This window comes from Grammomys surdaster, unplaced genomic scaffold (assembly GCF_004785775.1).
Source record: "Grammomys surdaster isolate TR1022 unplaced genomic scaffold, NIH_TR_1.0 125889, whole genome shotgun sequence".
NCBI classification, from domain to species: Eukaryota; Metazoa; Chordata; class Mammalia; order Rodentia; family Muridae; genus Grammomys; species Grammomys surdaster.
The window spans coordinates 186,901-214,782 of record NW_021620714.1 but is presented as its reverse complement, the minus strand read 5'-3'; the positions used below and the strand labels follow the sequence as shown (position 1 = coordinate 214,782).

The 27,882-nt window shown below is 44.1% G+C and overlaps 1 protein-coding gene across 1 annotated transcript; it reads left to right on the top strand.

Moving 5' to 3' along the window:
* Nucleotides 1-97: 97 nt before the first annotated feature.
* Nucleotides 98-26,832, top strand: Hcls1 (hematopoietic cell-specific Lyn substrate 1). Its single transcript, XM_028752269.1, has 14 exons — nucleotides 98-189; nucleotides 2,431-2,514; nucleotides 3,053-3,126; nucleotides 12,043-12,172; nucleotides 14,132-14,242; nucleotides 17,001-17,055; nucleotides 21,389-21,499; nucleotides 22,115-22,170; nucleotides 22,710-22,779; nucleotides 24,371-24,597; nucleotides 25,067-25,183; nucleotides 25,643-25,850; nucleotides 25,972-26,034; nucleotides 26,227-26,832. Exons 2-14 carry the CDS (start codon nucleotides 2,431-2,433, stop codon nucleotides 26,358-26,360), a joined length of 1,440 nt encoding a protein of 479 aa, XP_028608102.1. The 5' UTR covers nucleotides 98-189; the 3' UTR covers nucleotides 26,361-26,832.
* The last annotated feature ends 1,050 nt before the right edge of the window (nucleotides 26,833-27,882 follow it).

The window sequence follows — 27,882 nt, the reverse complement described above, 5'->3', positions numbered from 1 at the left end:
CAAGTACCCAAAGTAGAAGGAACTGACTCAAACTTCAGGAAGTAGCTGTGAGGACAGTGTGGCAGGAAATGACAGAAAACCTGAAAACGGAACTGAAGCAGCTGCTCGGTTACTTGCCCTGAAGTGGCAGCCACTGGAGGGGGCGCCGGGTGTGGCCGTGAAGAGCCAGAGCTCCAGCAACCAGTAAAGGTGGGTGCTCTGAGCTGGGGGCGGGGGAGGGCAGGGAGCGCAGGGAAGTGTGGAAGAGAAATCTAAATAGCACTTAGTCCTTGTTGGGATGTTGTCGCTAGTAGGTGTTGAACCTTTGATGGTCATAAGGACTGCGTGCAGTGGTTGACAATGAGCATCTGAGGATGAGAACAAGGAAATGGCCTGCACTCGGGAAGCATGATTGGTCACACATCTAGGTCCCTGTGCCCAGCCAAGTATGCTCTGGGTTCTGTTAATGATCTACGCAGCCCACTCTAAAGGGTTGGCTGCCCCTGTATGCTAACCTGAAGGAGACCCATGGAAGATGAGGACAAAGTGTGCCTTTGTATGGCCTTGGCAGGGACACAAATGCATGTGGGAAATGTAAGGGGACAGGATTTAACCTCAGATGAACACTGGGGTGCTGAGCCAAGTGCTTTTAGGGGCCAAATGCAAAGATGATAGTTCAGATGGTGTAACTTTCTATGTTTGTGGGAATCCCAGAGTGTTACAGAGGGAGCTTTGTGTAGCTGTATTAACTCCTTTATTATTTAACATTGGGGAACAAAATCACAACAATCAGTGATTTGCCCAAGGAAATTAATACTGGTGGATTGCTTAGGTAATATAGACTTTGTGTCACGTGACAGGCAGGGGTCGGTCCCACAGGGGCTGTCATATTACTGTAGTGTCCATGGATCTCTTGACCATGGATGCCGTAAGTCAGCCCTGTCATCAGGCATTGGATGTGCCCCGCATTCATTGCCTGTCTTCAGCCTCCTACTTTAAGTTAGCCACTTTCTCCATTAGTGACCGACAGTACAAGCATGGTAAGTTATCTTTGCTCTTAAAAATGAGTGTGAGAGATTGATGGGCGGGGCGGGGGAATAGAACAAGATGAGACCGTCAGACTTCACTGCTTCCTCGTTGTTCATAAATATATTTGACTTCTCCTTTCCAGTTTCCTTCTGTTGCAGAGTAGCCCAAGAGCCAGGACATGCCAAAGTGAAGCCTTAAGGTTGTGGGTCATAGGTCCTCTTTACCTGTCCTAACCCTTATTAGTAGCTATTACCTACTGGGGAAGGCACAGGTGTTCTTAGTGGCTCACAGTGACTCTGGCCACGGAAAGTCACCACTTCTCCAGTTGCTCCTTACCTCGTCTTTATTTAACCTGTCTACCTCAGATTTCTTCATGGCTGATCTTCTAGAGGTTATTATAGAGTGTGGGTAAGGATGGAGGCTTCCAGGTGGGTAGAGAAAGTAGAGACTTGGGGCCTAGATGGGCAGAGCCTTGGAGATGAGTGTTTGAAGGTATCTCCTTTGGGAGAGAGTAGTGAGCACCAGGACGTTCTTCAGTGGTGGTGGAGGCACCTGACAAAGAAGGATGGGTAGAGTCTTTGAGCCAGGAAATCCCAAAGGCTATCAGGGCAGGTGGGTGTTGTCCCTTTTTACCTCTCCTCAGACCCCACAGTGTGACTGGACAGTTCTCCTCACACTCCTTTGGCAAGGCTCAATAAAACACAGGTGTCCACTGGAACAATGATTCCAATCAAGCTAGTGTTCGCCAAAGACTTCTTAGTTGGTAAACCTCTTCTAGTGTTTCCAACAGAGGGAGCTGTTACATGCTAAGTTTGAATATTTATATCTTTAAACATAGTTGAACATTTGATTAATACAAATAAAGCCTTGATATTTTCTTTCTTAGAAAATTGAGAATTCCCTTCACTTAAAGCTTCCCCATGCATCAGCCAGTGTGGGTTGTTCACCCAGTTGTCCCACTAATGCCCTACAGTTGTGCAGTGAGTGACCAGTCAGTCCTACAGTGAATGTGGGGTGGTGTTTCACAGACAGGGTGAACATTTTTCAATGTAGCTAAGCAGATTATAGACAAGAGGGACACTGGACCCATTTACATCCTGACAGCTAGAAAGGAAACCATGGAGAAATCTGAGTGAACTGCCACAGCAATCCAGTGGTAGGTGTTGTATGGCCACTGGTCACCCCTACAAGCTGTGGACATAGAGAACAATCCCAGCACTTAGACAGAGGTTGTCTTGTGTTACCTATGCCTGCACTGACTTCTCTCCGGATGTGGCATACTGATTTATCTTAAGATAAATGAGATGAGAAAGAATAGAAGGAAACATTCAAATGCTCACGTAGTCAACTTCAGCATTCTTACTATCCTTCCCCTCGATTCTTTTTTCATTCCTAATTATTTCCATCATCTGTTACCCTCAGATGTGGAAGTCTGTAGTGGGGCATGATGTATCTGTTTCTGTGGATACCCAGGGTGATGACTGGGACACAGACCCCGACTTTGTGGTGAGTACAAAAGTAGCTTTGTTTGGACAGTGTAGCAGTCAGGAGCATCTCAGTCACTCTGATTTTTGACTGGGCTTAGAGAGAACTATCTGAGATTAAGACAGTCTTAGTGGTGGGATGGATCGGCAGAACCACCAGCTTTCATTAGTAAGAATGTGTGATTGCTGTTGAGCATAGAAGGGGATAGGTGTGGGTCATTTGATAGTGACATTGAAGGACTAGGTCACTCTGTCCTAAAGTTAAAGATCAGTTTAATCTGGGACTCCTCTGGTCTATGAGCCATGATTTGAGATGTCATGGGATACCGAAAGAGAAAAGAATGGCTGATTCAGAGTAAGCAAGGATATGTCAAGAATCACTGGTTTAATTTTAATTTTCATGTGGTTTTGAGATGAGATAAACACAACCATCAGCAAGAGTAAAGACCCAGACAACAACAGCATCTAATACAAGGGCCAGAGGGCGAGTGGGTCAATTGCGAGGCTCCCTGCAACAGAGCACATTTCTCGCTGACACTGTTGCACGCTGTCTTTTGTAGAATGACATCTCTGAGAAGGAGCAGCGGTGGGGAGCCAAGACCATTGAGGGCTCTGGACGCACAGAGCACATCAAGTAAGTGCCCAAGAACCTGATGGAAAACCAGGCTGGGGGGCCGGAGGGATGCACAAAGGAAACCGCCATGGCTGTGGATTTGTATTTATTTATCTAGAATCTGTGTGTTCCTAGTATTCCTATGTCTTTATGTGTTTGTCTCTCTCATCATCTACATATTAGCGTGTGTCTTTTATATATAACAGCTCTGTCAACTTGGGGGTGGGGGACAGGGCTCATTGTATTAATTACCTCCCTGTAATCAGACATTAGGCAGCAGAGAAGTAGGCATAAATGCTGAAGGTCTATAATGCTGTCTGTCTGTCAGTCATATATCTATCTATCATCTATCTATCATCTATAAATTATGCCATTTCATCTAAACTTTTGTAAAAGTTTAGAACGTGTGTAGGGTGACTGCCAATGGGAGAAGAAGACTTCAGTGCTGAGTGTGCTCGGACACACCTTTAACTCCAGCACTCAGGAGGCAGAAACAAGCAAATCTCTGTGACTTTAAGGCCAGCCAGGGCTACATAATGAGAAGGCATCAATAAAATGTCAAGGAAAGGGACTCCCGCATAAATGGTGTATTGACAATATCAGCTCTCATACTTGCTACGGAGACTTGAGACACAGATTTTTATTTGACTACTTGATAGAAATTGGGAACCATTAATATTAATGTAAAGAAATATGACATTTGAAGAAGCTGATGACTAAAACCATTTTAGAAATGATGTTTAATCTTCAAGACAACTTTCATTTTTTTTTTCTGAAGTTGATATGGCAATGTAGCCCAGGTAGTAAAGTTATACCTAATTCGCATGAAGTCCTATTTGTTCATGCACCAAATAAATTAGATGTAGGGGTTTGTGCTTGTAATGCTAGCACTGCACAGTGGAGGGAGGTGGCTGTGGGGGGAGTAATGGATGCTGAAGGCTCAGAAGTTCAATATCAAGGCAAGCCTGGGTTACCTTACATGCATTATAATGCGTTAGTGATTAACTCTGAGTTGCCAATAATGTACTGGTGTTTCATTAAGGAAAGACATAAAAGCATTTCCCTTTGTCTAACCAAGAGAGACTCTAGATCTGAATTCTCTGCTTCATGCTCTCTGTCTTTCTTCCTCTGTCTGTCTTTTACATGTGTCTGAATCTGTATGTGTCTGAAGACTGGATTGTGAGTATGTTTGTCCCCATGTTGCTATGTGTCTGTCTGTGTATGACAGCTGTGTGACTATGTGTCTGGTATCTGTACCTCCCTACACAAAGCTCTGCTCTGTCTTTATTGAACAGCATAGAAAGCATCATATGGGGGTAGGAGTGATGGATACTTAACAAAAATATTTAACAGAGTTTTACAAGCAATAATGTCACTGGCTCAACTGACCCAGATAACAAATATCATCGTTGATCAACCAATATCCATAAATTGTTGCTTTCAACCTTTCTGGTAGGTTTTAGGAAGTTGCTTTCAACTTCTGCATTTGTAGTTTTCAGTAAATGACATACATGCTTTACTCTGGGTCAAGGGCATAGAGGAGAATGTAACTTAGGCTAGCCACTGCAAGAAGTCTGGTTGTTACGTTGTTTTCTTCAAGTCAGGTTTAGAGGCGACCAGTCTTAGGTGTTAAGTGATTTCACCATGTATTGTCAACTCTGATTATGGGGTCCAGCAAAAGACTCAATATCTTAGGATTTAGGGGATATTTTTAGAATAGTACATCTCACCACAATGCATGAGACTGTCTCAAAAAGAGAGAGGCAAATATGGGCATATCTAGGATTTTCTATGGAGTATTGTACTTGGCGACTGAGAGAGTCACACCACTAGTCCATAGAAGACTAGTCAGGGTCATCTAACCAGATAGCACCAGGCTGCCATATTTTAGGAGCAAGGCAAATACAGTGAATGATGTAATAAGGGTGAAAGTCGGAAAGTAATGAATCAATAAATGGCAAGATTAAGACAATTTTCTGCTCCATTCTCAGCTCCTCCTCCCATACCTTAACAATATTTTGGACTCATTTCCCCATAGATTTTAAGAAGTATCAGTGATGGGCACATTGCAGCAGCCATAGACTTAGGAAACTTGGCACACGTTTGTGTAGATCTGGGATGTTACTGAACACGGTGCAGATACAAATGGTTTGATGCAAATAGCTACGCTAAATATTTTTTATTTCATTTATTTATTTTTATATGTTTGCGTCTTTTGTCAGAATATATATTTATGTACCATGTGCAGCTCTGTTGCCCATGGCACAGTTCCTCTGGAGCTGATGTTACATTGTTGTGAGCTGCCATCTGAGTACTGGGGACCAAACCCAGGACCTCTGGAAGGGCAGCCAGTGCTTTTAACCCCTCAGCCATCTCTCCAGCTCCAAGTGAGTGCTACTCTTAAATAAATCAAGCAATTCTGGAAAGTATGTAGAGTGATAAAGAAAAAGAGCAGGAGCAGGGAGCTTTCCAGAAGCTCCCCTGAGAGCTCACAGATCAAGAAGGTTAAAGCTCGTTTCTGAGTGTAGCCCCCACACTCTGGTGTTCTGGGAAGTGCTGAGATGAGAGAGCATTCCCATAGTGCCTTCCCTCCCAGTGCTGCATCTTGGGTTAGGTAGGAGTAGGACATTTTAAGGATGACTTCTAAAAGTCTGCCCTGAGCCCACGGGAAGAACTTGCATTCAGAGGATTTTGATTAAGTTCCTAGCTCCGTCATTACTAGTGGTGTGAACTCACTCACAGCTAAAATCTTAGTAGCCCATCTTATTAATTCATGGGGATAATGACAGTTACCCTGGAGGTTCATGTTTAGAATTCAATGAATAGTACACGTGTCTGCTGACCCTTAGCACTTGGTTTTATCTATATGCTGTTAATATAGATGAGTTTTATCCGATTTCCATCCCCCAAACCTAACACGAGTTCGCAACAGCTGATACCTTCCTTCTTCCTAAATGGTTTTTACTTAAACAGCTATATTGCATACCACTATACACATCATTTTGATAATGTGGTGACTCTGCATATCTCCTTGCTAACCTAGTCGGACCGCATTGCAGTAGCCATAGACTTGGGAAACTTGGCACACGTTTGTGTAGATCTGAGATGTTACTGAACACAGTGCAGATACAAATGGTTTGATGTAAATAGCTACGCTAAATATTTTTTATTTCATTTATTTATTTTTATATGTATGGGGCTTTTGTCAGTATGTATGTTTATGTACCATGTGTGGCTCTGTTGCCCACGGAACTGGGCACTATAGCAAATGCTGCCCATTTACTATAGTGTTAGATCCACTATAGTAAATGTTGGAGATATTTCCACAAAAGCTTGTTCCATTCCAATTTGTTAAAGCCTTCAAGGAGCAAAAGCTTGGACCCTTCTGGGAATGAGCTAGGTAACCTTGGACAAACCTTTTCTCCTCTTTGGTCTTCAGTTTTCCCATCTAGATCAAATAGCCTTCCGGGGGCATTTCAGCACGAAGTCAGTAATATTCTTTGGATGGTCCCACTAAGGCACCCTTCACAGTCAAGTGGAAATCACCAAGACCCTGGGAGTGGAGGGGAAATTGGAGAGGAGGGTTCTTGCCAGTCTGATCTGACTCAAACAGGAAAAGGAAGTGACTGTGCTTCTTGGTAGGAGTGATACCCCACCACACCACCACCACCACTGTGTTTCTTTTTAGGTCAGCTTTGAATAAATTTAGTCTGGGGATGGCTTTCTAATTCAGAGACTAGCTTAAGTGATTCTACCGGCTCTCATAGTTGTATAGAGAAATGACCCCACTGTCAAGGGCTAGTACCCTCTGTCCTCTCCATGTTTGTCTACGCCTGCTTTCTTGACTAGGAAGGAATCCTTACTACCCTCAAACAGTAATCTTTAAGCTCTGTGTGAGAAAGGACAAATGCTTTTGACTGCTGTTTTTCTATCATCAAATGTGTTACCGATTGATACTTTTGTGTAATAAAATGTAACTGATTGAGAAACAATAAAGTAGAAGAGACAAGCACAATTTTTATTTTATAATCAACAGGTACAAGATCACTATGTAAGACTGATGTTCTTGTTTCTAAAGTCAGACTTTTGATTTTTATCTTATTTGATTGTGGAGAAGAAACAGGTCAGCTCCCAGACTGTGCTGTGAACAGTTCTGTGAACAACATTACACTGGACAAGGCCTTTTGGTGTGTATCCTGAAGTCTTTAGGTTAGGTCTCACTGAGAAATAGCTATACCTGCCTCAGCGGCTTAGCCAATCTTTGTGCCCTACAATTTTACACAAAGTGGAAATGAAGAAGTGTAGTGGTCCAGGGACTGGTGCCAGCTCTGCTATGCCAGCCTGGGGCAGTAAAGAGAATAATTTCACCACTCTGCCACTGTTTACCCATATGACCAGAGAGAATAGTCCTGGCCCTCCTCACCTCGCAGGGTTACCCTGGAAAGAGCCACAGCTATACCAGGAGAACAGAAGGTCTCATTATTGAGTTGTGACTTGTCATACAGTCATGTATGTCTATTATAGATGATGATGCCATTCTGATAGCACAGAAAAGTAAGATATTCATTCTTGATTTTAACAATTTGTCTAAGGACATAGACATAATGTGGACAATAATAATTTTAGTTCAGCTCAGTCTGAATCTATGGTCTGAGTACTTAGCCACTATGTCATATCATTTTTAATAAACATAACTCTTCATGTTCACAATTCTCTTTTGGAAATGGAATGTGAATTACCATGATCAACTGTCCCCCTTCCCTAAGATTGTTGTTCTCTTTAAAGCCTCCAAGTATATTATAGTTTACCTTTAATAAGATGTCATACTCATTGCATAGGCACGGACCTCTTTAGGAGTACAAAAAGGTCACCATTCATTTAATACATCCTATTTTTAAAAGTCAGTGTTGTTGATGTGTAGTAATTATAAACCAGTGGTTCAGTGAATTTTGATAATACAAGGAACCACCAATACAGTGAGGACATAGAAGATTTTAGTTACCACTAACAGTCCTGTGTGTCTCTGTAGTCAGTGTCCCTTGCTGAACACACAAAGGCTGACTTACTTTCCTCAGTAAGTGAATAACAAAGACTGTTCGTTTCTTTTGTTTTGGCTTTCTTTTATTCAGCATTTTTTTGAACTCTAGCTAGAGAGTTGTATATATTGGTCTTTTATTTCTTGTTACTGTCGAAAAGTATCTATTGTGTAGCTACATTACCATCTGACTTATTCATTGTTCTGTTGCTAGATATCAAAATCTATTACAAACATGTCATGAGGGTTTGAGCACAACTCTCTTCTTTGACATATATTTTTATATTTCCCAAGGTATACTTAAAGATTTAATGCTTATTCATGGAGTCAGTGTGCGTTTACCTTTTGAGAAACTACCAATCTATTTTTCCAAAAGGAAATTTGCCATAGTTCATTTCTACCAGAAATGTATGGATTCCACTTGCTCCGTGTCCTTGACAACACTTGTTAATGTTGGCATTTTGAATGTTAGCCACTCTGTGGGTATGTGTTGATGTTGATTTGTATTTCTTGGGTAAGAAAATTTTATTAAGCATTTTTCATGTGCCATCCATGTCTCTTCATCTATCTTCTTTCTGAAATGTCTGTTCAAATATTTTTTCACCTTTAAAGTACTTATCTTTTTATTGAGTTACCTGTGTACTTTGGAAACAGATCTTTTGTAAGATGTGTATTTTATAAATATTTTATCCAAGAGTAGTGATTGCTCTTTTAATTTTCTAGTGGCATTGTCTGAAAGGCACAAGATTTGAATTCTGATGAAGTCTAATTTACATAAAAAGATTATTTTATCATTAGTGGGTTTTTTTTTGGTTTATTTGTTTTCTGTTTGTTTAAGAAAAAAATTACCTCAGAGTTGTGAAGATTATCTCTAACATTTGGCTCAATTTAAAATTTTATTTTTAAATCTTTACATGCAGCCTGAGGTTGAGATTAAGGGTCTTCTTCTCTATGGATACCCAGTCGCCAAACACAATCCAATCTCTATCCTTCTCCCGCTGACGTAGCAGGCTTTCTTTGACCTTCTGTGTGGTTGACTTCTGGACTCTGTTCTGCTTCACTAAGCAATGTGTTTTGCGCTGACAGCATTCTACCACAGTACAGTGCTTGTTGTAGGTGTGTGCTAAGTCATTGAAATGGAACAGGCCTCCAACCATGCACTCCTTCAAAAGCTTTTGTATTATCCCAGGATCCTATAATTTCACGCATTTATAATTAGCAAGTCAGCCTCTGGGGAAAGCAAAAACATGGCCTGTTGAGAGATTGACTGGGTGTCCACTGGAGATGTGGGTCATTTAGAGAGATAGTAAACATGCTGACAGTATTGTTTCCCAATCTATACACCTGAGGTACTCCTCGACTTATTTAGACCTTCTTTGACTTTTTTTTCAGAATTATTGTTCAGTGTTCAAGTCTTTATTCATATTTTGTTAAATTTATCTTAAAATATTTCATGTTATGTCATGTCTATGACTTACTTTTAACTTCTCCTTTTGAAATGTCTGCAGCTGGCAGATAGAAATGCAATTGAGTTTGATATATAGTGACCTTGTATCCTGAAATCTTCATAGTTCTGGTAGCTTCTTTGTGGATTATTTAGGCTTCTCCAAACATGCAATCATACTGTTTGTGAATAAAGATTTTATTGTCAGAACTGCTTGGCTTTATGCCTTTATTCCTGCCAGTTCACATTTGGAGCCCTGACATTTGCTAGATTCGCTTGCTGTCACTACAAGCCATTTGAAAACTTGAAGCAGAGACAGTTAGTGCGTCAAAAGCCTCTTAGGTATGACACTTGCCACCCTGAACGCTTTCCTGTATCCCTTCCATCTGTCCACTGTCTCCGTACGTGAGATCTTGTGTGTCCTCAGAGTCTGGCAATGCTTCACACTCAAAAGCTGTTTAATGGATATTTATCAAATGAAATGACTATATATTAAGAGCCACTCGGGATGGATTCAACTATATGGAATATAGACATAATATGGACAATAATAATTTTAGTTCAGTTCAGTTTATATATTATGTCTATTTCTTATAAGAAATTTATGCCAGGCAATGGTGGTGCACGCCTTTAATCCTAGCATTTGGGAAGCAGAGACAGGCGGATTCCTGAGTTCGAGGCCAGCCTGGTCTACAGAGTGAGTTTCAGGACAGCCAGGGCTACACAGAAAAACTCTGTCTCGAAAAACCAAAAAAAAAAAAAAAAAAAAAAAAAAAAAAAAGAAAGAAAAGAAAAAAGAAATTTATAAGAAGTTGGATTTTTCTGTTGGATGTGGCTACAGATAGCTATACTCCTAGCACTTGGAGGTGTTGGGCAGGTTGAGAGTTCAAGATCATCCTTGGCTACACAGAGAGTAAGAAACTATCCTGGGTAGAAGAGACTGCTTCTCAAAACAAAACAAAGTAAAATATTATGTACTCTTTTTTGTTTGTTTGTTTGCAACATTTTCATTCAAAAATGTCAACTATTCTTACACTGCTGCAGGTGATTAGGTAGATTTGCATATTTTCTTAGTTGAAGATACTTGTCCCAGGCCCTTCTTTTCTCACTTGAATCCCTCAGTCGGGGCCTCACACAGTCAGTCATTCTGACTCAGGCAGCCCTGAGGCTGTTGAGCTGTCACTGGATCTTTGCTTTCCCTGTGGCCCGCAGGGTCAGGTGAGGCACAGGAACACAGGGTGCAGCCAGCGCTGGGATCCACTTCATCTGATTCCTCGCCAGCTCTCTAAAATTAACCGTGGCTAAAGCTGAAAGGCTTTTAAAAAGCCTTCGGTGAGATTATCCCACTAGACCAGCAGATGGGTCTAATCTGCTGGAGAAGATCTCTCCTGTAACGTGGCCACTCTGCCTGTAACCAGTTTCTGCTGGGCCTGAGCTAGTAGAGTCCCAGGGACAGCAACAACCCCAGACCCTTGCTTACTGCAGAAAGCTGGGTCTCTAAAATTTAGAATTCTCTCACCTAGATATTTCTATACAGTCCCAGGGGTCCTTGCAATGTTTCCAAATTTGTGAGCCCTTGCTGTCATTTGTTGGTACAGCTGCCGAGCTGTCAACTCATGTGGTCAGGCTGCACAGCCTGTGGCTGTCTACCCTTTTTGGTCTTGTAGTCTCCATGATAGTAATGATGAAAATGAGCTTAAAGGAAGCAGGAAGAGTGGGTGTCCTCTCCCCTCTCCAGTGTCATGTGCTCTCAGAGGCAGAATCCCAATCTCAGTGATGGGAACTTGAAACTGTTCTAACAGATAATGATGCGTGGGCTTTGTTTCTGTTTGTTATTCCCAGAAATTATCAGGCTTAGGTTGAAGAATGTTAACACTTGACAATAAATAAATAAATAAATAAATACACAAATACTAATAAATATACCCCAAACTACATTTTTGCAAGCATGAGTTTTAATGACTTTCATTACACTATTGAAAGGTAGCATTTCAATTTTCTAAGTTATTTTCCAAGTACTGGGCATACAGATTGGTTTTGCTATTATGTGTAATGTTTCAATCATTAGACATTAAGCTTTGCCATATTTAAAGTTATTTTGGGGGTCAGACTCTTAGAACAGAAATGTGTAAGGTTGAAAGTAATTTGCACATCTTTACTTTTCTTGAGACAGACCGCCTAATTGGTTAAAGGCAGGTCTTCTCAGAGAAAGAGCAATAACCTCTCAGTTGTTAGCATATAGGTATCATTTGTCCTCTGACATACAAGGTTATGTTAGTGAGAAAGATAACAGACCACAGGAGAGTATAAATCAGATTACATCGGTTGTACTCTTACTCCAAGCCTGTCAACCTGATCTATTCGGGAACTCAGAGCTTGTACAAAAGATTTACATTCTGAGAACTAGTCTGTTGACCTCCCTGACTAAGGAGAGTCTCAGGAGTGTGGTTACTTACAGCATCCACCAGCTGAGGAACAAAGTGTCGGAGGAGCACGACATTCTCAAGAAGAGAGAGCTGGAATTGGGGCCTAAAGCATCCCATGGCTATGGGGGTCGATTCGGAGTGGAAAGAGACCGAATGGACAAGGTGAGCAGGACGGGAGAGAACTGCTTTAAAGAAAAAAATAATGGAAAACAAATTGACTCAATTGTTTTTTTTTTTTTTTTTTTTTTTTTTTTTTTTTTTTTTTTTTTTTTTAAAGATTTATTTATTTATTATATATGAATACACTGTAGCTGTCTTCAGACACACCAGAAGAGGGCATCAGATCTCATTACAGATGGTTGTGAGCCACCATGTGGTTGCTGGGATTTGAACTCAGGACCTCTGGAAGTGCAGTCAATGCTCTTAACCACTGAGCCATCTCTCCAGCCCCTTGACTCAATTGTTGAAAATGTATCTAAAATGTATCCTAAATATGGTGTTCATGGTATCCATTTGACCTTTAATGCAGAATGTCTTTGTGATGTTTGCATCTTTTTTTTTTTCTCTCCTGATCTCAACACCCAAGATAAAGAAAAAGAGTCAAGATATTAGAATAGCTGGCCTGTTTTACCTCCTGATATACTGTGACCCTTTGTGACAATTAGTTTTAATCGTCACAGTCTGGAACCACCTGAGAAGAGAGCATCAGTGAAGGATTGTCTAGATCGGGTTGATCTGTGGGCATGTCTGTTGGGGATAGTCTTAATTAAATTGATGTGGGAGGACCCAGCCCACTGTGGGCGGCACCATTCTCTAGACCTGTGTTGCATAAATGTAGGGAGAGTGAGCTGAACAGTAAGCAAACATGTATGCATTCTCTCTCTGCTCTTGGTTATGAATTTGACTGGTTCCTCAAGTCCTTACCTTGCTGTCCCCAAGATGAATGACCCTAACCTGGAATCATAGCCAAATAAAACCTTTCTTCTTTATAGTTTCTTTTGGAAGAGTGTTTTAATCATAGCGACAAAAACAAAACTAGGCTTCACTTAGACTGAGAAAGCGGGGAGCATTAGTCGAGAAGGAAGGATAGGCTATAGAATCATTTGTTGCCTTTAGATGCTGTATATTCTGTCTGTATTGCAACATCTCTTATCATTTTCTTTACTGCAACAGTTCTCAGCCTGTGGGTTGCAACCCCTTTGGGGTTCGCATAGCAGATATCTTGTGTATCAGATATTTACGTTACAATTTATAACAGTAGCAAAATTACAGTTACGAAGTAGCAAAGAAATAATTTTATGGCTGGAGGTCAGCAGGACAAGAGAAACTATAGTAAAGGGTCACGTTGTTAGGAAGGTTGAGAACTGCTGCTTGACTGTATTATGTGATTATTGGTATACACATGATATATGCATGTGTTGTGCACAGTGCATGCATATGTGCATGTGTGTAGGGGTGGGTCCTGCTGTGTGTGCACAAGGGAAGGCCACAGCAGGATGTCAAATGTCATCCTCTAGGGCTCTCTGTCTCAGTGCCTTGACAAGATCTTACACTGAGTGTGAAGCTCGTTATTTCCGATAGGCTGATAGGGAAGGGAACTCCCAGAATCCACCTATTTCTACCTTCTCATCCTAGGGTTAAAGGCACATGCAGCCAGGCCTGAATCTTTTTTTTTTTTTTTTTTTGTGAGTGCTAGAGATTTAGAGATATAGAAACCCTTTATATACACATTAAAGCGAGTTCAGAATTCACTTTTACATTTGTCCAAAGATACCTGGTTGATGGAGGGAAGACATCAGTTGTGGTATCTAGTCGGTGCCTCTGACCTGCCTAGCTTTGCTCAATTGTTTTGCTCCACCCTGGCCCTGATTGACTCTCCTCTCCCTTCTGTTCTGACTCTCTCTTCTCTCTCTTCTGCCTTCCATTACATCCTCGAAGGTGTCTGAGCAATGGCCCTCTAGTGACGTTATCCTCCAGTCATAGGTTCCTTGGTACCATGACCAGAGGCTACACATCTAACTCAGAATGGAATTTCTTGTATCCTGACATCCATGTACCATCTCTATCTATTCTTTAAGGTCATCCTGATCTTTTGCTCATTCTACTCCTGGTTTCCCTTAGAGTGCCGTGGGCCATGAGTATGTTGCTGATGTGGAGAAACACTCATCTCAGACTGATGCTGCCAGAGGCTTTGGGGGCAAATATGGAGTTGAGAGGGACCGGGCAGACAAGGTAGGTGACAGCTTTCTCCCTCTACTATACTCCTTAAATTATGTGAGCCTTACCACCACCCAGCCCTAAAGTGTAGGCTCATGCTTCTCAGGTGAAAGACAGGACAGCAGAGGCCATTAGTACCTGGTGATGGCCAGGTCTCACGTCCTCTCTCTCTCTCTTGGCGGGTTTTTTGGTGCTGATGCAGAAGCTGCATGCTGTGCATCAAGTCATCCATTTACGCTCAGCAGGGCTCAGGTTGTGGTGCAGCTCTGGCCTAGCACAGGAGAGGCCTGGGTTTCATCAGCAGAGCATCATTTGGTCACTCATAGGCAAAGATCATTAAATTAGAATAAGAATTCCTTAAGGTATTAGCAGAGAGAAGAGAGAATTTCCAAAATAAGCAAATACACCGGTCAGTTAATTAGGATGGCAATACTTTGAGAAGGTGAAGGGTAAACAATAATCTATGTAGCTGGAGTGTTGCATGCACAAGGGTAGTTTTAAAAATGAAAAGACAGTACTAAGCGAGTACAGGCTGACATAGTGGGAAGAGCAGGGCTCGTGGCTTTCTGATGCTTTAAAGTATACCTTATGATGTCAGACTCTGAACTCTCTTTCATGGTACAGGTTGGAGTCTCATTTGAAAGGGGAAAGGAGATGGGGAGGGAAAGTGAGAAGAGTAGGAAGGACAGGGGCAATGAGATAAAAGAGAAGAGGTGGGAGGAATTGAGGAATAGTGGGGAATCTTCACACCTGGATAAGAAGTGGTGATGATGATGATGATGAAGATGATGATGGCCAACAGTTATTATTAATTAGGTAGGACTGAATCCAAGCTGCTAAGTGCTAAGATGGTAATTGTTTGGAGAAAATACAGCCAAAACAAAAAGAAAATTCAAGATATGCTGCAAAAAAAAAAAACAAGGAAAAACACAGAAACCATGTTTAAAGTCCATAATGTCATGTGGTGCATGTAAGGTTTTATAAATGAGAGAGCATTTCCTGCTAAGTCTTTGGCTCCTCCTGGTCCTCTTTGCCCAATCCCTTATTGTTAGTTGTTATTTTAGAAGCACAAACTGTATCACCTAAGCAACCCATGTGTCCTGTAAATCAAGACTTAAGGCTCTGTTGGAAGCACGGTAGCCTGGGGTCATCGCCTCAGAAACCAGGCATGTGGTACATACTAACACCCAGGTAGGAGCAGAGGATTAGAGTCCTGCTAGGTCTCCTTCCACAGGTCCATTTGTCCATCAAGTAAAGAAGTACAGGATGAGAACTGGTGCATTCGATGCACTCGTGAGATTCATTGCAGCAGAGCTAGCAGACGGCATGCAAAGCCAGAGCTCCCTGCATAATAAACAGGCATGCGTCTAGGGAGGCAACATCACCTGCTCCCAGAGTCTGAGTTTATAGACTTGCTAGCAGGCTGTGGGGCAAAGCTTGTCTCTATTCCTCCTTCTAGAATTGGTCTGGGCAGGATGCACTTAGTGGTTGTGTCATTTTAAGTAAGAACAGGGACCTGACTGTGTGAGACCCTGGTGAGGACCTTTGAAATTGCAGAGGAGAAAACCCACAGACTCCACAGGGCCTCAGTTTCAGTACCCCAAAGAGTCATGGAAACTGGGAGAAGTAGCCTCCTGGCATGGAATTTGCCCGGCCAAACCTACCTGGTGGGTTATCTGTGGGCACAGGGGAGTGAGGAGGAAGTTGGCCCACTAGCTAGGAGTAGCCCAGAGCCTGCCATGGGGTGGGGAGGGGAACAGCAGTAAGGGGATTTCTTCTGGTGTGGAGTCCTGGAGTAAGCTGTTTTGGATCTAAAGTGGCAACATTCAGGGATTAGCCTGATCTCATCCAGGACCGTTCTTCCTGCTATCTACTTATCTAAGAGTGAACTATCTTCTGTCTTCCCTCGAGTTCAAAGTCATCCTTGGCTAGAATGTGAGGTCAGCCTCAGATATAGGGGAGCCAGAGAAAAGAGGAGGGGGAGGGAAAACAGAGGGAGACAAGGTGGGGAAGGGGGAGGGGGAAGGGGAGGGAGAGGGAGAGGGAGAAAGGGAGGGAGGGAGGGAGGGGAGGGAAGAGAGAGGGGGAGGGAGGGAGAGAGGGAGAGAGGGAGAGAGGGAGAGAGAGAGAGAGAGAGAGAGAGAGAGAGAGAGAGAGAGAGAGAGAGAGAGAGAGACTAGTTAGTTCTGAAGATGCGAGACTGACCCTTATTTAGAAACCTATAGTTACTGAGCAAATGGGGACACAGCTCCCAGGAGTCTTGGAACCAACAAAATCAGTGTCTTAGAGCCCTGTGAGGCCACGCTGAGACCAGTAAGTTCATCTGAGTGAGATGAGGAGCCCAGATCCACACATAGCTTTTAGTTACAAGGTTGCGAGGCTCACTTTAGGAAAATAAGTGCGGATTCTTTGTGTAACTCAGTGCAGATGCTGGAGATACCTTGTTCTGTTTATTTGTTGTATTATTCCAAATGAAGAGAGATCATGTCCCTCAATTTACTGCTGTGGTGGGTAAGATACATTTAATATTATGTAAAAGAGACCCGTGCTGAGTGACGTTAAGGAACACTCACAAAGCTAAACAACTACAAATGGTCTAGTAGTGTCCTGAGCCGGTACTGACTGCTTTGGAACACTGTTTCTATTTTAAGCAGGCGAGCTTAGTTGGGGGTCCCTAAAACTGCCTCTGGGACTGAGAAGAAAGTAAGGCTAAATCAGAGAGAGGGAGGAATCAGAGAGCCATGGCTAATCATTTCTTTTTTCCCTCTCTCAGTCAGCGGTGGGCTTTGACTACAAAGGAGAAGTGGAAAAGCATGCATCTCAGAAAGGCAAGTGCCCAGAGCCTTGGCCACGCTGGCCAGCCTCCCTGCTCACATCTGCCCCCCTGCAGCTTGTCATAGCTCCCTGTTTCCAGCTCCCCACTGGTTAGACTCCTTTTCAGTTCCAATTGTGTGCGGGCTTCTCTCTCAGATTTATTCTATGAGCTTGATTGAGTCTGTCTAATCATTTCTTTTTCTAGTTGAAGGATAGAAGATAGCATATTTATTTTTTGTTCTAGAATTTATTATCTTTAAAACTTAACACACAGCTTTGACTTAAGTTTAAAATTAATCACTATGTCTTTGTGAATAAGTAGAAACAACATTTTAACTATATTCTTTCTACCATCTATATTATTGTTGTCCAGTATATTGTTTATAGCTTAGTTTTAAACCTGATAAAAATCTAATGGTGTTGGGTTATAGTGTGGGTCTCATGGCTGCCCCATGGTGGGAGGGGGAGTAGGGCCACTGGGGAGGAAGGATGTGCGGGGGCTGGGCGGGAGTCGGGCTATGTGAAGTCATGGGGGCACTGCTCTGGGGGTGGGGGGCGCAGTCTGAGGTCCCGCGGGGCAGCCAGTGCTGGCTCAGGGGTCGACCAGGGACTGTCCGGTTCTCGGGCTCTTGGGCACCCAGGTACTGCTGGAAGCTGCAGAACTGAGAAAGAAGTGGGGGCCCGCAGGCTGGATTGGCAGGCCTCCGAGGGGAGAAAGGGAGAGAAGCTCTGGCAGGGTCCCGGCGGGGATGAGAGTTCTTGGCTTGGTCGCAGTGGGCGGCAGGCTTGGTTTGGTGGTCTCTGTGGCTGGGAAGGCAGAGAAGTCTTCTGCAGGAGATTAAACAGTGGTTCTGTAGGCAAAGGCCTTCTCCATGGCTCCCCACAGCGGATCCCAATGAAAAGAAACAGTCCATAGTTTTAAGGCTTTTATTGTCATGGCAGAAAGTAGAAGAGAACTGTATCCCAGTTTCTCAGGAAGGGCCTGAGGTTAAATACCTTTTGCAGAGAGGAGTGTCTGGGAAGGAAAGCTTGATTGGCTAAGCCCTTCTGGCCTTTAGGTACCTAATTGAAATAGAGATCTGTCTTGAGGCTATGTGGCCTGTCCTCTACCTGTGGAGGGAGGGGCTGGAGGCATTGCCCTTACATGACTGAAGGACACAAAGCTACGGAGGGCTGAGGCTTCATGTCAGGAACCTGGAGTCTGGGGCATGGCAAAACACCTGCTATCCCTTAGGGTCACCTGGGATCACCAGAGTTTCCAGCCTGTGCTCGACCAGAACCCAGGCTGCCTTTCAAGGTCCTACATAATGGTACAGAGCATGGTGGCACATGTCTTTACTCATAGCAACTGGGAGAGAGGCAGGTGAATCAAGGCCAGCTTGATATGGAGACATATATAACAAAGATTATGTATATATACTAAAACCAATAAATTTATTATATATATAATCAATGAATGCTTAAATTGGGTAACAATGGCCAACTTCTTAGCTGTTCTTCACATTTTATCATTTCTTTCTGCTGTTTCTATTTTCTTCTTGCTGACATGTTTCCAGATCATTATTTTAGAGACTATGAAAGAACTCCTGCACCTCTCCTCAGCCCCAGTCCATGAGCTAGGTGCTTTCATCATGCTTTGCCTTTCTTATTTTGAAAATATTATTTCATCATTTGGAGTCTCTTGTGTCAGTCCAGTAATCATTCTTTATAGATAATATATCTTTCTTTTAAAGAACATAAGATAAAAAATAAAAGTTAAGCCAGGCCTGATGGCACTGGTCTTTAATCTTGGCTGCTTAGAAGACTGAGGCAAGGAAATTCAAGTTCAAGGCCAGACTGGACTACACAATGGGTTTAAGGCCAGCATGGACAAGTTAGAGAGTCTTGTCCTCAAAATTAAAGGGTGTGGGGAGTGTGGGTCAGTCACAGAGCATTTGAGGGGCCTTGACCCACCTGCCTCTGCCTTCCGAGTGCTGGGATCAGAGCTGTGCACTACCACTGCCCAGCCCACATTTTTTTTAAAAGCTCTAACTTGGCGTTTCTGATTTTACCAATGGTTTATCTGTTCTAAAAATATATGAGGTTTTGACTGTATTATTTTGCTTAATGTACTTATACTTAATATAGCCTTCTCTTCTTTCTTTCTTTCTTTCTTTCTTTCTTTCTTTCTTTCTTTCTTCTTCTCCTTCTTTTTTGCTTCTTAAGATAAAAACTTAGTTGATTTTGGCTCTTTTTCTAATGCAGGTAAATCATATATTTTCCCCCACAATACAACTTAATGCTGCACTCAACCAAGTCTATGTATATTTCAAATTTAATTAAGTATAAAACATTTTCCAATTATCCTGGTGAATTTTCTTTGAGCTATATATATTTCAATTCTAATAATTTTCTTTGCGCTATATATATATTTCAATTCTAATGTTTCCATTTTGAGAGTTGCAAACAATATATTTTGGTTATACTCTCTCCCTCTCCCGTTTCCACCTAGACCTTTCTCACTTTCCCACCCACCCAACATCATGTTCTTTCTCTTTCATGAAACAAACCAACAAAACAATACCCCCACACCCACACACAACCATGGAATCCTCATGTTGGCCAGATATCCTGAGCATGAGGTCTGCGGTAGAATGTGACTCGTGAGATGAAAGAACATATTTTTGTTTCTTATGCATTGAGGACATTTTCCGTATCATTTTATTGATATTGCCCTTTAATTTTATTGAGATCAGAAAATGATTTCCAGTATTTTAGTCTTTTGAAATGTATTAAGGGTTAGCACATGGCGCTGTGTGTGTGTGTGTGTGTGTGTGTGTGTGTGTGTGTGTGTGTGAGAGAGAGAGAGAGAGAGAGAGAGAGAGAGAGAGAGTCCCATGTACATAGAGTCAAAGTGTAACTTGTATAATTTGGGATATTGTGTTCCTAAGAGCCAGGTTTAGTGACAAAGGTATTTAGATCTTATATGACTAAATTGATGATTCTTTTTGTCCGATGGGTTTAATTTTTCAATACCGGCTGTGTATTTTTCTGTTTGTCTTACTGTTTCTACTGGGCTTTGTTTTGTGAGTTTTGGTGCTGTTAATAGATTTGATGCCAGTGTACTTATTCCTGGTGGGTGGCAGCTTTTCCTTATATCAAGGGGACTTCTTGATGTCCCGTTTGCCATTTAGAATACTCTCTCTTGAAGTCTACTTTGTGTTGTGTTCATGTTACCTTTCGTAGGGTGTTCTTCCCACATAGATATTTTCTTTGTGCATGGCTATACAAGCATGTACTTGCTCATGCGTGTAGAAGCCAAAGGTCAGTGTTGGGTGCTCTCTTGATTGTTGTCCAACTTAACTCTTGAGACTGGGTCTCTCCCTAAACCTGGAGATTGCATATTTGACAAGACTGGCCCTCAGGCTTCCCTTCTCTGCCTCTCCAGCTTTAGAATCCCAGGCACACACTATCACATTGAATTGTTTATCTAGTGCTTTGAACCCACACCCAGGTCCTCATATTTGCATGGCATTGTACTGACTGACTCATCTTTCAGCATCTGCCATGTGTGTATTTTCTGAGATTAGTATTTAAGTTAATGTCTTAGCTTAGAATTCCTGAGTCCTATAATTGAAAACAAAATTACATTTCACAATTGAATGCAGGACTAGAATTCCAAAGATTACTTGTAGAATGTCCCCTTGTCAAATACTGAACAGGCTACAAGACTCCTTGACATTTTCTGTACCTCCTTTTCAGCTCCCATATGCCCTCCCTCCCAGTCCTGTACAGATTTTACAACCGCAGACCCTAGGTCCTAATCTCTAGTCATTACATTTTGACTTTAAAGCACTTAGGGTTTCTGTGACTGGCTGCTCACATCCACCACCACACATACGTAGCTCTGACCCTCTTATTTCTTCCTGGAGCCAGGATTGTTTCCTCTCCCTTCCCCTCCCCTTCTCCCCTTCTTGTTCCTGCTCCTTTCACCCCTTCTCTTCTTCCTCTTCCTCCTTTTTTTTGTTTGCTTCTTGCTGGCAAGTCCTTCACTACTTAAAGAATTATTGCATTTGGCTGAGATTTCTGTTTTGATTGATAGGAGTGGAGAAATAGCACACACCTCATATGTCTGCTTTTTGTCGTGGCGATCTCCTCTCACACTCTCTATACGCAGCTGTGCCTTGAAGGAAAGAAAATATTGAGATGCTCATCTCATCTTGGGATGTACCTGTTAAAGTAGCTTACCTCTATCTGAGCCTGGAGCCCTTCTCTGACCTATCACTGCACTCCTTCCCTCAGACTTCTCTCTCTAGCATTTTCCAATGGGCTGAGGCTGGCCTCTCAGGCCTTCCCTGTCTATTGCAGATTACTCTCATGGTTTTGGTGGCCGCTACGGTGTAGAGAAGGATAAACGGGACAAAGCAGCTCTGGGATATGACTACAAGGGAGAGACAGAGAAGCATGAGTCTCAGCGAGGTAAGTCAGATTGAGAGGTTACTAGGTAGCACACGGCCCTTTTTCCTTCTGTTTTGGAAGCCAACCCAGGGTCCTGGAATACAGAGGCAATATGAACAGAAGAGGGGAGTGAGGGAGGTCAACACCAATGGAATGGACGGACGGGTTGGGTGTAGGGCAGAGAAGGAGCAAGAAGGAAGGAGTGTAACCAGACTGGGTGATGGGCCAAGGTGGTGGCTTGGTGTGAGCCTCACAGGCCAGTCAGCCTCAGGGAAGACTGAGAACTTTCTTCTGGGACACAGCAGGAATGGCTGAACGGCTTGCCCTGTATTCCTATTTATTTCCTTGTATTTGTCTTGGCAGCCATTACTCTTGTGTTTGGTTCTTTTCACCCCTCTTTCTTTTCTCCTCCGACCCTTTTTTATTTTCTTTCCATCAGCAGCTTGCGCTCTCTCTCTCTCTCTCTCTCTCTCTCTCTCTCTCTCTCTCTTTCTCTCTCTCTCTGACCTCTGACATTTCTTCCTCTTTCTCTCCCACCTCCATATTTTTATCTCCTAACCCTTGCTCCTCCCTCTCCCCACCAATTCCCAGCATTCTAATCTCCTGATTTCACTCTCAGATTTTTCTTTCCCATAGATTATGCCAAAGGCTTTGGTGGCCAATATGGAATCCAGAAAGACCGAGTGGATAAGGTAAACACAGGACACCATGGTTTTAAGGATGTCTCTATGGTAAAGTGGGTACAAGGGAAGAGAGAAGCCAGAAGCAAAATGAAACTCTTGGACTTGGGTCCTGAGCCTGGCGTGCTGGGCTTCAACACCTACAGAGCATGAATTCCACACCCTGAGGTTTAAGTGAGAAGAGTGTAGGGTGACTGAGAGGAAAGGGAAATCAGACATGACGTGTCAGGCTTTTCTTAATCCTGTCTTAAGTCTCTCCCTGCTCCACACCACTGTCCTGTGTGCCCACCGGTTTCTCTTTCTGCATAAGCAAGGACCTTGTTTCATTCTAGGTAACTGGGCTCAGAAACATGAGATTCAAAGTAGAGCTGAGCCCACCGATAGAGTTCTTTACCCTTCTCTCTTCCAAGAGACAATATTGGAGACCCCAGTTCAACTGTTACTTGCCACGTGGCTACAGGTGCCTCCCAGGGTGGCCCTAGGCATCAGTACTATCTTATGGATCACTACTGTCTTGCTTCTTCACACTATGAACACTGTTGTGCTTGCAGAGTGCTGTTGGCTTCAATGAAATGGAGGCCCCAACCACAGCGTATAAGAAGACAACACCCATAGAAGCTGGTTAGTCTCCATGGTTCCCTTCTCTGTGCCCTTCAGCCTCCTTTCTCTCCTGGCTTCCTCTCCTCCCAGACTATCCCTTGTATGCCCTTAACTACCGAGATTAGCCAAGGAAGATGAGCTTCCTGCTCTTACCATTCCAGATTCTATCTCCTAGAAGTCAGACCAACTGGATGGCAAGGGGGCTGGCATTAGAGAAAAAAAAAATGAGAGTCAGAGACACACCGGGAAGAAAGCGGAACTACCTTGGAAAGACAGAATAGACAGACTCTTGAGATGGTGCTTAGGATGGTGTTTGGTAGAGGCCCATTGTGGGAAATGATTAGCTCATGCCTGGGAGCAGGTGTTGGTTCTTGAATCTTGTTGGGCTGTTGTGATTCCCCCGGCTCCAAAGAGACTGGAGTGTGCGAATCTTGACTGAGTTCACTGTGCAGATGACACTGGGTGGGCACTATGGGGCTCTGCCCAGTGGGGGGAGTTCTCAATCAGTCTGAAGTTCTGTGGGAGTGCAGGGCTCTTGGATTGGGGATCCCCAGGCTAGGAGGTAGCCAGGGACCAACTGGTCTCAAGCCCTTGGGCTCTCAGACTGCTGAGAGGCTGTCGAAGGACTGAGACTGGCGTCGTGTGGGCGCACGACTGGCTGACCCACAACTGAGAGAAACGAGGTGGGGGAGAGAAGAAAGAGGCAGCACCCCACGGGAAAGACTCGGTTACTGTACTTGCTTAGCAGACTTGGTAGCCTGGCTAGATTTCTTGAAGAGGCAGGTCCCTGTGGCTAGAATGCAGAGAGGGCCTTCATGCAGGAAGTTAGGTGTAGCAGCTGTGGTGGCTTGGCATTAAAGGCCTTCTCTGGGTTTTCTCATGGTGGGCCCCAAAGACAGGAGAAAGTCCATGGTTCCAAAAGGGTTTATTTTCATGGCGGATGGTAGATGGATCTGGATGTACCTCTGTGAAACTCAGGGCCGACCTGAGTTAAATAGGGAGGGAGAAGGGGGAAGGGTCTGGGGAAAAATGCTTAATTGGCTCTGCCCTCTGTCCTTCATTAATATGTAAATCTCTCTAGGGCCTGAGGCCTGTAGTCACACCCTCTACATGTGCTGTAGATGGTGACGCAAAACCTCTCTGGGAGGAGCTACTTTGAGCCAAATGTGTCTGCAAGATGCAGGCTAGTGGAGGTGTAGGTCACATGTGGGAGGAGTTTGGAATCCAGGAGCATGGGGAGATGCATGCTGTCCCTCACCAGGAAATGGTCTACCTGTTGGGTCTCCGGCTATCTCAAACCCAGTGCAGTACCAGGGAGACCAAATCATCCCTTTGTGGTCCCACAGCCCATGGATAGAGAACGATGCTGGTTCAAGGACTCATAACTTTGAAAGGACAAATGGCCCTTTGTCACATGGAATCTGGGCTTTAGTGCCCTAGGATCCCCAGACCTTACTGTTCTCTCACTACCTCTGTACCTTCCCCTGCATGAGTCACCTCCTCATGTTCTCTCCTCCTGCATATTTAACAGACCTCATTTCTACAAGTACCATCCCCTCTCTCTCTACTCACGATCCAGGACACTCTTAATTTTTCTTGTCTCTGTCTGAAGCTTCCAGTGGTGCCCGTGGGCTGAAGGCAAAATTTGAGTCCATGGCTGAGGAGAAGCGGAAGCGAGAGGAAGAAGAGAAGGCACAGCAGATGGCCAGGCAGCAACAGGAGCAAAAGGCTATTTTAAAGATGAGCCGTGAAGCTCAGCAGTCATTCGTGCCTGTGGAAGAGCCAGCGGCGCCAGCGGCACCAGCAGTGCCAGCTCAGTTGCCCAAGAAGATCTCAGAGGTGAGTGCCTGGTTATTGAGGGTCCAAGATCTCTTTCCTAGACTGGTGTCTCAGGGGCCCAGGTGATAGGCATAGATAGATAGATGATCGATAGATAGATAGATAGATAGATAGATAGATAGATAGATAGAGGCAGATGTCTTTCTTATTGAACAAAGTCTGTTATACTTGTCTTTGCAAAGAGTCAGTATGTGCAATTGGCCCCATGTAGCAGAAAAGTTAAGAAAAAACAACAAAGTCACCAAGATTTATAGACTCTACCTGTTAGAGTTTAAGATGACAGGTCACAGCTGCAACACAGAGTCTTTGCTGCACCAACCAAAGATAAAGGCACCATCACCTTCAGTGTGGGACCCATCTTGAGGGTTGTGTTGTACCGGACTAGCAGAATGGAAGGGTGGTTCTTGGTAAGTATAAGAGAGAACATGGCAGGTAGATGTGCTTAGTGTGGCAATGTCTCTTTCTTCAGGTCTGGCCTCCAGCAGAGAGTCACCTACCACCAGAGTCTGAGCCGGTGAGAAACAGAAGGGAACACCCTGTGCCCTCTCTGCCCACGAGGCAATCTCCACCACAGAATCCCCTGGAGGTAAGCAAAGCCCCAGAGAATCTCTGTCCCTGCCTCATCTTCTCTCCTCTTAGGGAGGAGGGCTGTCTAGGGGAAGCCAACCATCCTGCTTTGCATGGTCTGGTTTTAGCACTGGAGTCCAGCATTCTAGAATCTTCCCTGTCCTGGACGAACTTGGGCAGCTGGTTCTCCTATCTGTGGTATCCCAACGGTGTTCTTTCAGTTTGATGTTCTCCTGGTTTTCCAAAGACTCTGCCTTGCTTTCCATCCACATCCCTCCACCCCCTCACACCCGGAGCTTCCCTCCTGTGGTCTCTGGGTGGATGCTGTGAGAGGGCAAGTGTTTTAGGAGACTGGGGAATGAAGAACAGACTACTCCCAAGGAAAGGCTTCTAAACGGCAGGAAAGAGGTTGCTAGTGGGGTTTTAACAACCTCACTAAACTATCTTGAATCCTCCTGGTCCACTTGTCTCTCCTCAGGACAATGAGGAGCCCCCAGCTCTGCCCCCTAGGACCCCAGAAGGTCTCCAGGTGGTGGAAGAGCCAGTGTATGAAGCAGCACCTGAGCCTGAGCCTGAGCCTGACTATGAGGATGTTGGGGAGTTAGATCGGCAGGATGAGGATGCAGAGGGAGACTATGAGGATGTTCTGGAGCCTGAGGACACCCCTTCTCTGTCCTACCAGGCTGGTGAGTGGGATGAATGGGGAGGGGAAAGCATCTCAAATTTGGGGCAGCAGAGAAGGCGGAGGAATCTCTCCTCTGTCTGTCTATTTTCTCCATGTTGATGTTTACATTTCTTACTATTCAGGATCCTCAGCCAGGGCTGGTGGTGCAGGCATCTCTGCTGTAGCCCTATATGATTACCAAGGAGGTAAGTTTGAAGCCACCTGAAGGGCCTGGTACACCTGGTGGCCCATGATATGAAGGAGAAGGGGTGGGTTCTGAGGGTCAAGAAAGGGCCCAGAAAACCTGGCCTATTTCCTTCCCCGAGGCCTAGAATGGGCCCAGAGAGGCACAGAGGAATTCCTGTCTGACCATCCTAACATCTCAACTTCCTCCCCAGAGGGAAGTGATGAGCTTTCCTTTGATCCAGATGACGTCATCACTGACATTGAGATGGTGGATGAAGGCTGGTGGCGGGGCCAATGCCATGGCCACTTTGGACTCTTTCCCGCAAACTATGTCAAGCTCCTCTAGTGACCAGTCCTTTAACTCCCTGTGTTCGAAGCTGCTCTGCCTCCCTCTTCCCTCTCCATGGTACTGCTGCAATGACCTAACTGTATATCATGGGATGCCTCAAGTTCTGGCAGTCTGTCTCTTGCCTCTTTAAGAGCTTTAGGTAGAACCACTAGAGGCAGGGGTGGGGGTGGGGGTGGAGGTGGAAGGTGGGTATCCCTCTGTTCCTCTGTGTCCATTCTTCCCTGGAGTAGCTCATGAAATCATCTTGCAGCCCTGCCTCCTCCAAGCACACTCCAATTCTGCTCTCTCTAGAGTGCTGGGATTCCCTCATCCCCACCCTGGGTGCCACTAGAGGGGAGGCTCTCATTGGGCTGCCTGGTTCACCCTGTTCTGCTTTTGCTCCGTTTTCTTCCTTTTTCAGACACATTGGAATGTCCTACTGTTTAGTCCTAAAACTGAAAATAAAGCAAGACCGTGGCTTAGCTTTGTACTGGGTTAGTGGTGCTTTGAGCTCAGGGCTCTCTGGCCCTGACTCTCCATCCTTCTCCCACTTATACCTAGAAAACTCCCTCTAGTCTGGCTTATCACTGCCCAGCCCCTGTGCCATGGAGGTGGGGAGCTGGGCCTTTTTATTTGGCTGTACATTAACCCCAGACTTAAACAGACAGACCTGTTGCCTTAGTTAAGGTTCCTAGTGCTATGATAAAGTATATGACCAAAAACAGCTTGGGGAGGAAAGGGTTTATTTCAGCCTACAACTGTTAAGTCACACTTCATCACTGAGGGTCACACTCCATCACTGAGAGAAGCCAGGGCAGGGATTCAGAACAAGAACCTAGAGGCAGAAACTGAAGCAGAAGCCAGGGAGGAATGCTGGTTACTGGTTCGTTCCCTATTGCTCAGCCTTCTTTTTTACATACCCAGAACTGCCTACCCAGGGATGGTTACCACTCATAGTGGGCAGGTCTCCCCACATCAACTACTAATTTTTAAAAAAAATGCCTTACAGAATTACCTACAGGGCATTTTATGGAGGCATTTTATCAACTAAGTAAGATTCCTTCTTCCCAGATATGTCTAGGTTTGTGTCAAGTTAACAAAACCAACCAGCATACAAGTGAATGACAGCAGTGTGGAATAACAGGGTCAGGTGACATCCAGATTAAGGTAATTCAGCCTCTGCTGGCTTTAGCAGTTGTATGAGGTTAGCTTCTTGCCTGGGAAAACCAGATTGTTTATACAGTTGGTGTGCGTGCGTGCATGTGTGTGTGTGTGTGTGTGTGTGTGTGTGTGTGTGTGCAGGTACACTTGTGTGTTCAGGTGTACATGTGTGTGTGTTGAGTAGAGTGCAATGTTAGCTGTCAGTCCTTAGGAATATAATCTGCCTCTTGTTAAACAGGATTTATGCTTGATCTGGAGCTCACCAATTGGGACCCAGGAATCCTTGTGTTTCTGTTTCCTCAGCACCAAGATTATCAGCAAAAGCTGCCACATCTGGCATTTTATATGAGTTCTGAGCTTAGGCCCACCTGCTTGCTAG

Coding starts and splice junctions, on each gene's coding strand:
- Hcls1 (XM_028752269.1), top strand. CDS start 2,431: ATGTGGAAGTCTGTAGTGGGGCATGATGTATCTGTTTCTGTGGATACC. Junction 22,780..24,370: donor GACAACACCCATAGAAGCTG/GTTAGTCTCCAT, acceptor CTCTGTCTGAAG/CTTCCAGTGGTGCCCGTGGG. Junction 24,598..25,066: donor TGCCCAAGAAGATCTCAGAG/GTGAGTGCCTGG, acceptor CTCTTTCTTCAG/GTCTGGCCTCCAGCAGAGAG.